Source organism: Herpailurus yagouaroundi, unplaced genomic scaffold (assembly GCF_014898765.1).
Source record: "Herpailurus yagouaroundi ecotype Mexico unplaced genomic scaffold, PumYag 28, whole genome shotgun sequence".
Lineage (NCBI taxonomy): Eukaryota > Metazoa > Chordata > Mammalia > Carnivora > Felidae > Herpailurus > Herpailurus yagouaroundi.
In genome coordinates this window covers 85,727,957-85,740,401 of record NW_024412376.1, presented here as the reverse complement: position 1 = coordinate 85,740,401, position 12,445 = coordinate 85,727,957, and the positions used below count along the sequence as shown (strand labels likewise).

The following is a 12,445-nucleotide window of genomic DNA, read 5'->3' as shown; positions in this document are numbered from 1 at the left end:
TTTCTCTTCTTTTCCATTGATCTATGTGTCTGTTTTTATGCCAGTACCATACTGTTTTAATTTTGTAATTACTTTGTAATATAACTTGAAGTCTGAGATTTAGATACTTCCAGTTTTGTTTTTCTTTTTCAAGCTTTAGCTATTTGAGGTCTTTTGTGGTTCCACACAAATTTAAAGATTGTTTATTCTATTTCTGTGAAAAATAGTACTGGTATTTTGATAGGGATTGCATTAAATGTATAGATTGCTTTGAATAGTATAGACATTTTAACCATATTTGTTCTTCTAACCCATGAACATGGAATGGCTTTCCATTTCTTTGAATGGTCTTGAATATCTTTCATCAGTGTTTTACAATTTTTAGAATACAGTTCTTTCACCTTCTTGGTTAAGTTTTCTCCTAGATATTTCATTGTTTTTAATGTAATGTACATGGGATTATTTTCTTAATTTCACTTTCTCTTAATTTCACTATTAGTGTATAGTAATGCAACAGCATCCTGTACACTGATTTGTATCCTGCTACTTTACTGAATTCATTTATCAATTCTAGTAGTTTTTTTGGTGGAGTCTTTAGGGCTTTCTATATATAGTATCATGTCATCTGCAAATAGGGAGAGTTTTACTTCTTCCTTACCTATTTGGATACCTTTTACTTCTTTATGTTGTCTAATTGCTGTGGCTAGGACTTTAGTACTATGTTGAATAAAAGTGGTAGAGTAGAATCCTTGCCTTATTCCTGACCTTAGGGGAAAAACTCAATTTTTCACCATCGAGTATTATGTTCACTGGGGTGTTTCATATAAGGCCATTATTATGTTGAGCTCTAGACTTACTTTGTGGAAGGTTTTTATAATGAATGGATTTTCTACTTTATCAAATGCTTTTTCTGCATCTATTGAAATGATCATATGTTTTTTTATCTGCTCTCTTATTGATGTGACATATCATACTGATTGTTTTGCAAATGTTGAACTATGCTTGCATCCCAAGAATAAATCCCACTTGATCATGGTGTATGATTTTTTTTAAATGTATTTTTGGATTCAGTTTGCCTAATGTATTGTTGAGGATTTTTGCATCTATATTCTTGAGAGATATTGACCTAGAGTTCTCTTTCGTTGTAGTGTCTTTATCTTGCTTTGGTATCAAGGAGATACAGGCCTCTTAGAATGAATTTGGAAGATTATTTCCTCTTTTGTTTTTTGGAATAGTTTGAGAAGAGTGGGTATTAACTCTTGTTTAAATGTTTGGTAGGGTTCACCTGTAAAGCCATCTGGTCCTGGACCTTTTTTTCTTTGGAGTGTTTTGATGACTGCTTCAATTTCGTTGTTGTTAATTGGTCTGTTCAAATTTTCTATTTCTTCCTGCTTTAGTTTTGGTAGGTTATATATTTCTAGGAATTTATCCATTTCAATTTGTTAGCATACAGATTTTCATAATATTCTGTTAGAATTATTTGTATTTCTGTGGTGTTGGTAGTTGTTTCCCCTCTTTCATTGGTAATTTTATTTGGACCCCTCTCTCTCTTTTTTTTTTTTTTTTAAATGAGTCTTGCTAGAGGTTTTTATCAATTTTGTTGATCTTTGAAAGAACCACCTCCTGGTTTCATTGATCTATTTTTTTGTTGTTGTTGTTTGGTTGGTTGGTTAGTTGGTTCCTACATCATTTATTTCTGCTCTAATCTCAATTATTTTCTTCCTTTTATTGGGTTAGGCTTTTGTTTGTTCTTTTTCTAGATCCTTAAGGTGTAAGGTTAGGTTGTTTATTTGAGATTTTTCTCTCTTCTTGAGGTAGGCCTGTGTTGCTATAAACCTCCCTCTTAGAGCCACTTTTGCTGTATTCCAAAGATTTGGGACTATTTTGTTTTTGTTTTCATTTGTTTTCATGTAATTTTTTATTTCTTCTTTGATTTCTTGGTAGACCCATTCATTGTTTAGAAGCATGTTATTTAACTGCCATGTATTTGTGTTCTTTCCAGATTTTTTCTTGTGGTTGATTTCTAATTTCAGAACATTGTGGTCAGAAAAGATCTATGGTATGACTTTGATTTTTTTTAAAACGTTGAGATTTATTTTGTAGACTAATATGTGATCTATTCTGGAAAATGTTATATATGCACTTGAATGTATGTTTTGCTGTTTTAGGATGAAATGTTCTAAATATGTCTTTTACATCCATCTGGTCCAGTGTGTCATTCAAAGTCACTCTTTCCTTGTTGATTTTCTGTGTGGGTGATCTGTCCATCAATCTAAGTGGGGTGTTAAAGTCCTCTACTATTAGTGTATTACTATCAGTTAGTTCTTTTAAGTTTGTTATTAACTGTTTTATATATTTGGGTGTTTCCACGTTGGGTGCATAAATATTTACAATTGTTATATCCTCTTGTTGGATTGTCCCCTTTACTATTATATAGTGTCATTCTTTGTCTCTTGTTACAGTCTTTGTTTTAAAATCTATTTTGTCCAATATAAATATTGCTTTGCTGGCTTTCTTTTGACAGCCATTTGTATGGTAAATGTTTCTCTATCCCCTCACTTTCAATCTGCAGGTGTGTTTTGGTCTGAAATGATAAGCGACATGTAGTTGGGTCTTGTTTTTTAATTCACTGTGTCACCCTGTGTCTTTTGATTGGAGCTCTTAGTGCATTTACATTCAAAGTAATTATTGATTATTGCTATTTTGTTACTTGTTTTGTGGTTTCTGTAGATTCCCTCTTATCCTTTCGTCTCGTGCTCTCTTTCATTGTTATCTTTCTTTAGTGATATACTTGGATTTCTTTGTCTTTATTTTTTGCATATCTATTAACTGCTCTTTGATTTGAGATTGCCATTAGGTTTGTATATAATCTCTTCTGTGTATAGCGGTCTATATTATGTTGGTGGTTACTTACATTTGAGTCCTCACTTCTCTCCCCACCACAATTTTAATGTATGGTGTCATACTTTACATCCTTTTATTTTGTGAGGCCCTTGACTGTTTTTTACAGAAATATTTATTTCTACTGTTTTTGTGTTTTTTTATTTATCATACTCTAATTTACAGTTTTTCCTTTTTCACTTGAAGAGTCTCATTTAATAGTTCTTGTAGAGCTGATTTAGTGTTCATGAACTCCTTGAGAAACTTTTCATCTCATTCTATTCTGAATTATACCCTTGCTGAATAGAGAATTCTTGGCTGCAGATTTTTCCCTTTCAGTACTTTGAAAGTATCATGCCACTCCCTTCTGGCCTGCAAATTTTCTGTTGAAAAACCCACCGATGGCTCTATGGGGTTTTCCTTGCATGTAACTGTCTTTTCTCTTGCTGTTTAAAAATTTTTTCTATTGATCACTACTTTTTGGCATTTAATTACTGTGTGTCTTTGTATGGACCTCCTCAGGTTGAATTTTTCGAGGGAATCCCTGTGCCTTCTTAATCTGATACCTGTTTCCTTCCTCAGATTAGGGAATTTTACAGCTATTATTTCTTCAGATAAATTTTCTGCCACCTTATCTCTCTCTTTTTCTTTTGAGATCCCTATAATGTGGTTGTTATCACACTTGATGTAGTCAGAGTTCCCTAAGACTCTTCTCAATTTGTAGAATTTCCTTTCCTTTGCTCAGCTTGGTTACTTTCCATTACTCTCTTCTGGGTTGCTAATTCATTTCTCTGCTTCATCTAACCTGGTATTTATTCCATCAAGTCTATTTTTATTTCGTTTACTGTGTTCTTGATCTCTGATTGGTTCTTTTTAATCTCTGTGTTAATGGTCTCACTGATGTTCTCCACTCTTTTCTCCAGTCCAGTGAGTATCTTTATGATCATTAAATTCTCTATCAGGCATATTACTTGATATCTGTTTCATTTTGGTCTCTTGCTGTGGCTTGATCCTGTTCTTTCATTTGGGAGATGTTTCTCTGTCTCCTCATTTTGTCTGACTTTGTGTGTCTGTTTCTGTGTGTTAGGAAAGTCGGCTACTTCTCTTTCTCTTAATGATATTAGTCTTATGAAGAAGTGGTCCTGTAGTGCCCTGCAGTTCAGTGTCCCCTGTTCCCCAGGGCCTGCACTTCAGGGACCATCTCTTATGTGTGTTGCATGTGCTCTGCTGTTGAGTCTTGGCCTCTTTTTCCTTCATTCTAATTATCTACAGAGTCTCTCTATTGTATGCAGTAAGGTGTGTGGTGGTCAGCTTACGAAACACCTGCCCCTGCTGGGACTGAGGTCCTGCAAAATGAGCAGGTCAGGAGATATGTTATTGCCAGGGTTTGTACTGGTTTTCTGGGTAGGGAGTGGATAGCACTGGGACTGAGGTGAGCATGACTGGGAAAGGTGGATCTTGACCAACGTGTTGGGGAGGGAGATTTGATGCAAGCAACTTAGGTAAAGAGTGTGGAAGCCTCACTGGTTCCCACAGGTGGCTATTGTTTTTGCTGTAGAGGAAATGGTACCTGCCAGCTTCTTTATTCCTGGAAGGGGTCTCTCCATAATCCTTGTCTCTCCTAGCTGTGCTCTGAGATGAGCAAATTACTCTCTCCTCACCTGCCCCCATCCTCCCACCCCCTATTTGCCCCCGGGGTTTTCCAAACTGCTCATTATACACTGTATCTGCACAAGCTGTCATGCTATCTCTTTAAGGGCAGGAACTCTGCTTCCTGATACCTTCTGGGTTCTCCCAGAGTGGAGCCTCCTTATTTTTAAAGTTCTAGGCTTTAAGTCATGCTGGTTTCAAGAACTCATGAAATTTGGCCGCTTTCACTTTCAAAGGTAAATATTAGAGACCCATCCTCTCTGTTTGTTGTGGAAGATTTGTTTTCTGCCCTTCTCTGTACTACCAGCTTCCTCCCCACCATATATGGACACAATTTGTTTCCCTCCCAGGTTTGTTTCCCTCCAAGACCACATCTTTGCATCTTCACCCTTCCTACCTTCTTTGATGTGGCCTCTTCCCTGTCTTTAGTTGTAGAGTTTGTTCTCCCAGTCTTCAGGTCATTTTCCTGGGTTATTTATGCTGATATGGGTGTTATCTAGTTGTATCCATGGGACAAGGCAAACTTAGAGCCCTGCTACTCTACCATCTTCCCAGCCAACTTAAATCCTAATCTTTAATGAATATGCAGACAATGAGAGAGGTGAGGATAACTTCTAACATGAAAGATAATGAAATAAATAGAAAAAAGCATTGTAGAGAAAATAGAAACCGTACAGGGTAAGGAAAAAACCAGTATCTTCAGATAAGTTAGAAAAACATACTGTGAGCATGAAACTATAATGGGATGCTATTTTTAAGAAAGAGGAACAGAACGAAAAAGGCTGAATGTTAAAAGCACAATAGCTAAAATGAAAGACAGATGTTTGGAGAAATAGTTGCAGAAGTAAAGCAAAAAACAAGAAGATGGAAAATACAAAAAAATAGAGAGAGAATTGGGCCAAGAGTTTTAGAAAGAGATAAACAGGAGGAAATCGCCAAATAACTCCCATATCACAGAACTAATGTACATAATTTTTTATGATTAGAAGGGTCTGTCAAATGCCTAGCCTAATGGATAAAAATAGACCCATATCATGGCCCATCAATGTGAAATTTTAAAATGGGACAGGGGCACCTGGGTGACTCAGTCAGTTAAGCAGCCAACTCTTGATTTCGATTCAGGTCATGATTTCACAATTCGTGATCAAGCTTCACGCTGGGCTTCATGCTGACAACACAGAGCCCGCTTAGGATCCTATCCCTCTCTGCCTCTCCCCTATTGATTCTCATTCTCTCTCTCTCTCTCTCTCTCTCTCTCCCTCTCTTTCTCGCAAAGATAAACTTTAAAATGGGACAAAGAACATCTTACAAACTTAGAAAAAAGTTACATACAAAAGACTGTAAATCAGTTGACATCAGATATCTCAAAACACTGGCCATCAGAAGAAAATAGAGTACTGCCTTCAAATTTTGAGGGGAAATTAGTTCCAATATAGTATTCTATACCCAATCAAACTGTCAATCAAGTGTGAAGTTATAATGAAGACATTATCAAACATGAACATCTCAGAAAATCAGTATCCTACATACTTTTCCTCTGGAAGCCACTGAAAATGTGTTCCACCAAAAGAAGGGATTTAAATTAACAAAGAAGACTACATAGGAATCAGAAAACAAGGGATCCAACAAGAAAACAAAAATTCCTAGTAGTGTGGTGACACGAGAGCCCTAAATGGCCTGTTTTCAAAGAGCAACCAGTCCAGATTGGAACAAGTCAAAAGGCTAGACTCAAGATTGGGGTAATTCTTGGAGGAGATGAAATTGATTAAATACTTAAATAAACTTAGTAAGAGAAGATCAGATAACTGATGGGCAATTTGGAGTTTAATTAATGATAACTACATAGAAAACTAAGTAAATGAAAAAAATAATCCCAGGGGAAGTGAAAGTAATTCTAGGGAAAATAAAATACTATGAGAAATACTTGGAGGAATAGAATATGGATAGCAAAAAAAGAACACTAACACTATCATTTTTAAAAAGAGTGAGAGCACATAACTAGATAAATATTAATGTCTTTCTGATTCACCCCTGATTTTATGTTTCTGAAATTCTTCTCATTTGAAGTATTGTCTGAAGCAAAGGAGCAACCAACAGTGTTCAGGACTTAAGTCATCCCTATTTATATCAAAGTAACTTTTTAGACTAAGGCTGCTCACATTTATAGAATATGATCTCTGAGGGCTTAGGTAGCTTATTGGAAAAGACAATCCATACACCACTCCTACTTCTTTTTTATGGCATTAAGGAATCATTCAAGTTTTGGAGTGGATTTTCATCATTTTGGTATCGATCTGGTGTCAAAAGCAGTGTAACCAGAGAACAAATCAAAACTGTTAAGCCATATTAAGATTTGTTTTTCTCCTTTCTTTTAAAGTTTGAATTTGCAAACTTTTTTATTTGGTATCAATGGATATTTACCTGAAACTAGAGAGTAGAACCTCACTCCTGTATTTATTTAACTGTTCATTCAGTCACACATTCATTCAATCAAGTGTTCTTAGGTACTGGGCATTATACTGTATACGGTGTTTGTGGTTGTTAATCTGCACTGTCCCTGCCCTCAAGGAGCTTATTATTATACTTTAGCTTATACTCAAGGGTGAGATGGAAATTTATTTTTTATTTATTTTTATTTTTTAAAGTTTATTTATTTGGCGGGGGGTGGCACAGAGAGAGGGGGAGAGAGAAAATTCCAAGCAGACTCCATGCTATCAGCATGTCATGAACCATGAGATCATGACAGCCAAAATCAAGTCGGAAGTTTAACCAACTGAGTCACCCAGGAGCCATGGAAATTTGTTTTTTAAACAAATTTACAAACAAGCATATAATTATAAATTGTCATAATTTCTTGTATCAGAAAGTAATGGAATAAGGTGAGGGACTAATTTAAATTAGAGGCATAAACTCTGGGTGGGATAAAGCATTTTCAGTCAAGATTTCAAAATATTTACCTTCTATATATATTATTATAGTAGTTCTCTTAGGAAGCTGCTAGAGGATGCTTCTATCAAATCAAAACAAGTGAAAACAAAAGGATGTAGGTAACAGAGGAGAAGAAAGTATCAAGATAATGATAAAAAATAAATTCTAGGATGTCAGCTCTGCCCCCAAAACAGAAGCAAATCTATATTGGATTTGGTCAGAATTCTCTGAAAATTCTGGATGAATTATTGGGAACTCTGAAGCAGCAAAGCAAATTAAGAAGATAATTGGAAAGAAATGAAATGGATTACTGTTGTATTTTGGGGGTAGATTGGTAGACTTTGGTAATTCATTGGATGTAGAATTAAATGAGAACAAGTGAGCAATGACTCCTAGATTTCTGCCTGCATAGATGGATAGATAAACTGTTCATTTACCAAGTAAAGGAAGTCTAGAAGAAGACAGATTTCAGGTAATACCAGAAGTCCTTTTTAGACATGGAGTTTGGATGCTACAGGGGGGAGTATTCAAATGGAGATGTCAAGTGACCAGTTAAATAAATAGCTTGAGGCACAGAAGAGGGCTAGAGATGTGACTGTATAACTACCAACATAGAGGAGCAGTTTTGATGCTATGGAAGGGAATTAGATTTTCTGAGATGAGAGTAACAACCAAAATAAGGTAAGAAAGAAAAGGATCAAGTCCCAAGGAAATGGAATTTATAGAGTCTGGTGGAAAAGGAGGAGCAAGTTTGAAACTACAGAGGGTGGATGTAGGCCAAAACTAGTTTGAAGTGGGTTTAAGAATGCATGTGAGTTGAGAAAGTAGAGACAGTGTATGTAGACAGTGCTATCAAGGAACTTGTTTGTGAAAGTGAACAGAGATTGGATGGTAGTTGAAGAACAGTGAAGTAGAAGAAAGTTGTTTTTAATAGTGCTTTTTTTGTATAAGAAATATTAGAGCATATTTAATTGCAGATGATGAGTCTATAGAGTGAAGAGAGATTGAAGATGCTAAAGAGGCAAGCGGGACTGAGACCCCAAGCACATGTGAAGCATTGACCTTTAATAGTAGGCATATCATGCCAGTGCAAGAGCATACCATTTTAATGATCTGAGGGTAATAATAAGTCACCTTTACTTCAGCCATGTAAAAATGCAGTCTATTAAGAGTAATTTTTCTTCTTTGGCTAAAAGCCTTGAAACTATGAATTTATAACTTAGTAATTTAATTGTTGCTATGGTTACACCTATATGTTATGCTGGTGAACATTTTTTTACAGCCTTGAATAAAACTGGGTTAGAACGTTTTCTTTAATGCCATTTTTCCTTTTCAAGAGCATTTAAACTGTATCTGATAGTTCCTGTATTTGAAAAGTATTTGTATTTATCAGTAATGGTACAAAATGAGCATGTATTGAAAGTAATAGAATACAGTTACTGTGTTTAAATTTTATTTGCTTACTCTATATGTCCCTCTCCTTTTTTGCAGAGTCAAGTAAAGAACAGTTTGCCAGTACAAACATTGCTGAAGAACTGGTAAAACTCTTCAAGAAACAAATAGAACATGATAAAAGGGAAATGATTTTTGAAGTCCTTGCTCCATTGGCAGAAAATGGTGAGAAATTAAATGCACCTCTTGATTATTTATCATGTATGCTTTCCATTCTTCCTGATATTATTGAATTGCCAGATATTTAACTCAAAGCCCTTCTTTGCTTTATTAATGATGTGTTAAGTTTTATTTTGGGTGTCCATAACTTTAGCTACATTATCAACTCGATTACTATATCTACATTGGCCAAAGCTACTTACCAAGTTCCTTTGATTTTAAAGTCTTGCCAAACATCGTTCTGTAGCTTACACATTTTTGTGCCCATCTGGAAAAGGCACCAGAGAGGCTGAACTCCACTTATGTAACCTTGCAGGGCAAAGGGACAGTGTAGACACTGGTAAACTATTCCCATCTTTGCATTAAAAAATCTTAAGGGATACACCATTGGAATAAGAGTGAACCAGAGTAAACAAAACATCCCATATAATTTTTCAGATACAGTGTCTAGCACATAATCAGAGAGGACCAGATACATGAGGAGACAAGATAGTGTAAGCAAGAACCAGCCCAAAGAACAGGCAACCACAGCAAATCTCCAGATATTGAAATTATTAGACAGTGATTCACAGGTATGCTTATTATGTTCAGAGAGTTAAAGGCAAGCTTGAAACATTTAGAAGGAAACTAAAAACTATAAAAGGTAACATAGCAGACTTGAAAAAGAAACAATTAGAAATTCCTGAATTGGAACAATACAGCGCCAAATAAGAACCTAATGGATGCGTTTAACAGCAGATTAAATATAGTTGTTTTAGAGAACCAGTGAACTGGAAGATAGACTGGAAGGAAATCCACAATGAAGTATAAAGAGAAAATAATCAGCATACATAAAAAAGAGAATAAGAAGTACAGAGGATACAGTGAGAAGGTCTCATATACATTGTGTGGAGTTCCAGAAAGTGCAGGGGGGGAAGCAGAGGCAATATATTTTTTTTAATTTTGGCATAGAATTTACCAGAAATTGTGAAAGATAACAAAGATTCAAAAACTCAAATGAATCTAAAACCTGATAAAAAGAAATCTACATTTTTTTTTATACTGAAACTACAGGAAACTAATGACAAAAATCTTAAAAGTAGCCAGGAAAATAATAGATTATTGTAAAAGAGGTGATAGTTTGACTGATTGTTAATCTTCCAGCACAACAATGAAAGTCAGATGACAATGAAACATCTTCTATGTGATGAAAAAATAAATAAATAACTGCCAACCTAGAATTCTAAACCCAATGAAGGCATCCTTCAAAACTAAAGGCAAAAAAAAGATATTTTCAGAGTAAAAACTGAGAAAGTTCACCACTGACTTTTAAGGTGATTACTAAAATAATTTTTAAAAACAACATGTAACTGCCAAACTAATGGACGGATTTATGGGAATATTTTTTTAATCTTTATTTTAAAAAAATTTTTTTAATCTTTATTTATTTTTTGAGAGAGAGACAGAGTGTGAGCAGGGGAGGAGCTGAGGGGAGGGAGACACAGAATCTGAAGCAGGCTCCAGGCTCTGAGCTGTCAGCACAGAGCCCTACACGGGCTTGAACTCCCGAACTGTGAGATCATGACCTGAGCCGAAGCCAGATGCGTAATTGAATGAATCACCCAGGCACCCTGGAAAGACTGTTTCTTTAAATACACCTTCAATCAATACACCTTCAGTAACAGAAAAGAGGAGAGAAAAAGGAACATAGAACAGGAGTTACAAATACAGCATAAAAAATATATTAGATTTAAGACACAGTATTACAGTAATTACATTAAATGTACTTGACCTAAATGCTTTAATTAAAAGACCAGTTGTCAGCTGAATTTTAACAATCAACTATACTTTTGGGATGCCTTGGTGGTTCAGTCAGTGGAGCATCCAACTCTTGATTTCAGCTCAAGTTATGATCTAACGGTTTGCGGGTTCAAGCTTGTGTCGGGTTCTGCACTGGCAGCACGAAGCCTGTTTGGGATTCTCTTTATTTCCTTCTCTCTCTGCCTCTCCCCTACTTGCTCTTTCTCTCAAATAAATAAATAAAACTTTTTTTTAATTAAAAAAATTTTTTTTAAAAAATCAACTATACTTTTTAAAACAACCCGCTTGTTAAATATAAGGAGATTTAAAAGATTTAGAATAAAAGGATTTTAAAAATCATTCAAACTTAAAGAAGGCTGAGATAGTAATATTTAATCTTAAATAGAATTTAAGATTAAAAGACTCAGTAGAGATAAGGTGACTTATGGTGATGAAAGTTTAATTCAACTGTGAGCTATAATAAATATACATTACCCCAAAACATATGAAGGCAAAATACTCAGAACTATGAAGAGAAATAGAAAAATTCATAAATATCATGGGAGCTTTTAATGCCTCTGAGTAATTTATACTACAAGCAGATTAAGAAAAACAACAAGGATATAGAAAATGTGAACAACATGATTAAGAAAATTGATTTAATGGATGTATTATAGAGTACTGCACCCAGCTGCAGGGCCCTTTCTTTTCAAATACACATGAAATATATAAAACATGCATAGTTATGAAAAAGTTTTAACAAATTTCAAAGGATTGCAACCTTATGGAGTATATTCTCTGACTTAAGTGAATTGTCTAATAATAAAAAGATAACTAGGAAATCCATTTATACTTACATATTTAACAATATACTTCGAATACCTCAGAGGTCAAAGAAGAATCGTGTTGGAAATTAGAAAATTTTCTAATAATGAAAGCAATGCTATATTTTAAATCTTATGTAGGTAAAGTCATACTTGGAAAGAAATCTGAAGAGCTGAAATTAATAAAATAGAAAATTCATAATGCAATATCGGCGTATAATTACTAAAATTCAGTCTGAAAGACTAAATAAAACTGGTAAATCCCTGCTAGGATTAATCAAGGGAAAAAAAAAAAGAAGAGAGAGAGCGAGAAAAGGCATAGATAACCAAAATCAAGAATGAAAAAGGAGATCTCACTATAGAGATCTTATACCAAATACCAACAGACATCATTTATGAGAATAAAGGCCAGTCTCACCATGAACATAGATCTAAAATTCCCCTTCAAATTTTAGCAAGCCAAATCTAATAATATATTCAAAATTAATCATTATAGCAAAATGGATTTATTCTGAAAATACAAAGCAGTTTAATATTGAAAATGCAATGAATATAATTTGTATTAAAACTTGTTAAAAGAGAAATCAAATGATCTTCAGAAAAGAAAGCATCTGATAAGATTAACTATCCATTCACGATTTTAAAAAACTCTTTGCAAGCCAGCACTAAAAGAGAGTGAGAAGGATATATATCAGAAGCCTACAGAAAGTATCATACTCAATGGTGAAACAAAAAGCATTTCCCTTGAGTTCATGAATAAGAAAAATCATTCCTACTTCTGTTTATTATTGTCT

At 34.6% G+C, this 12,445-nt stretch overlaps 1 protein-coding gene across 5 annotated transcripts in view; it reads left to right on the top strand.

Annotated features, from left to right (window-relative positions):
• RAP1GDS1 (Rap1 GTPase-GDP dissociation stimulator 1) overlaps positions 1–12,445 on the top strand; it is a 172,970-nt gene that overhangs the window by 129,347 nt on the left and 31,178 nt on the right. For all 5 annotated transcript variants that reach the window (XM_040477921.1, XM_040477912.1, XM_040477926.1 and 2 more), the window contains one exon: positions 8,929–9,054. In XM_040477921.1, coding sequence (XP_040333855.1) covers positions 8,929–9,054 — 126 coding nt within the window. The remainder of the gene's footprint in view (positions 1–8,928; positions 9,055–12,445) is intronic.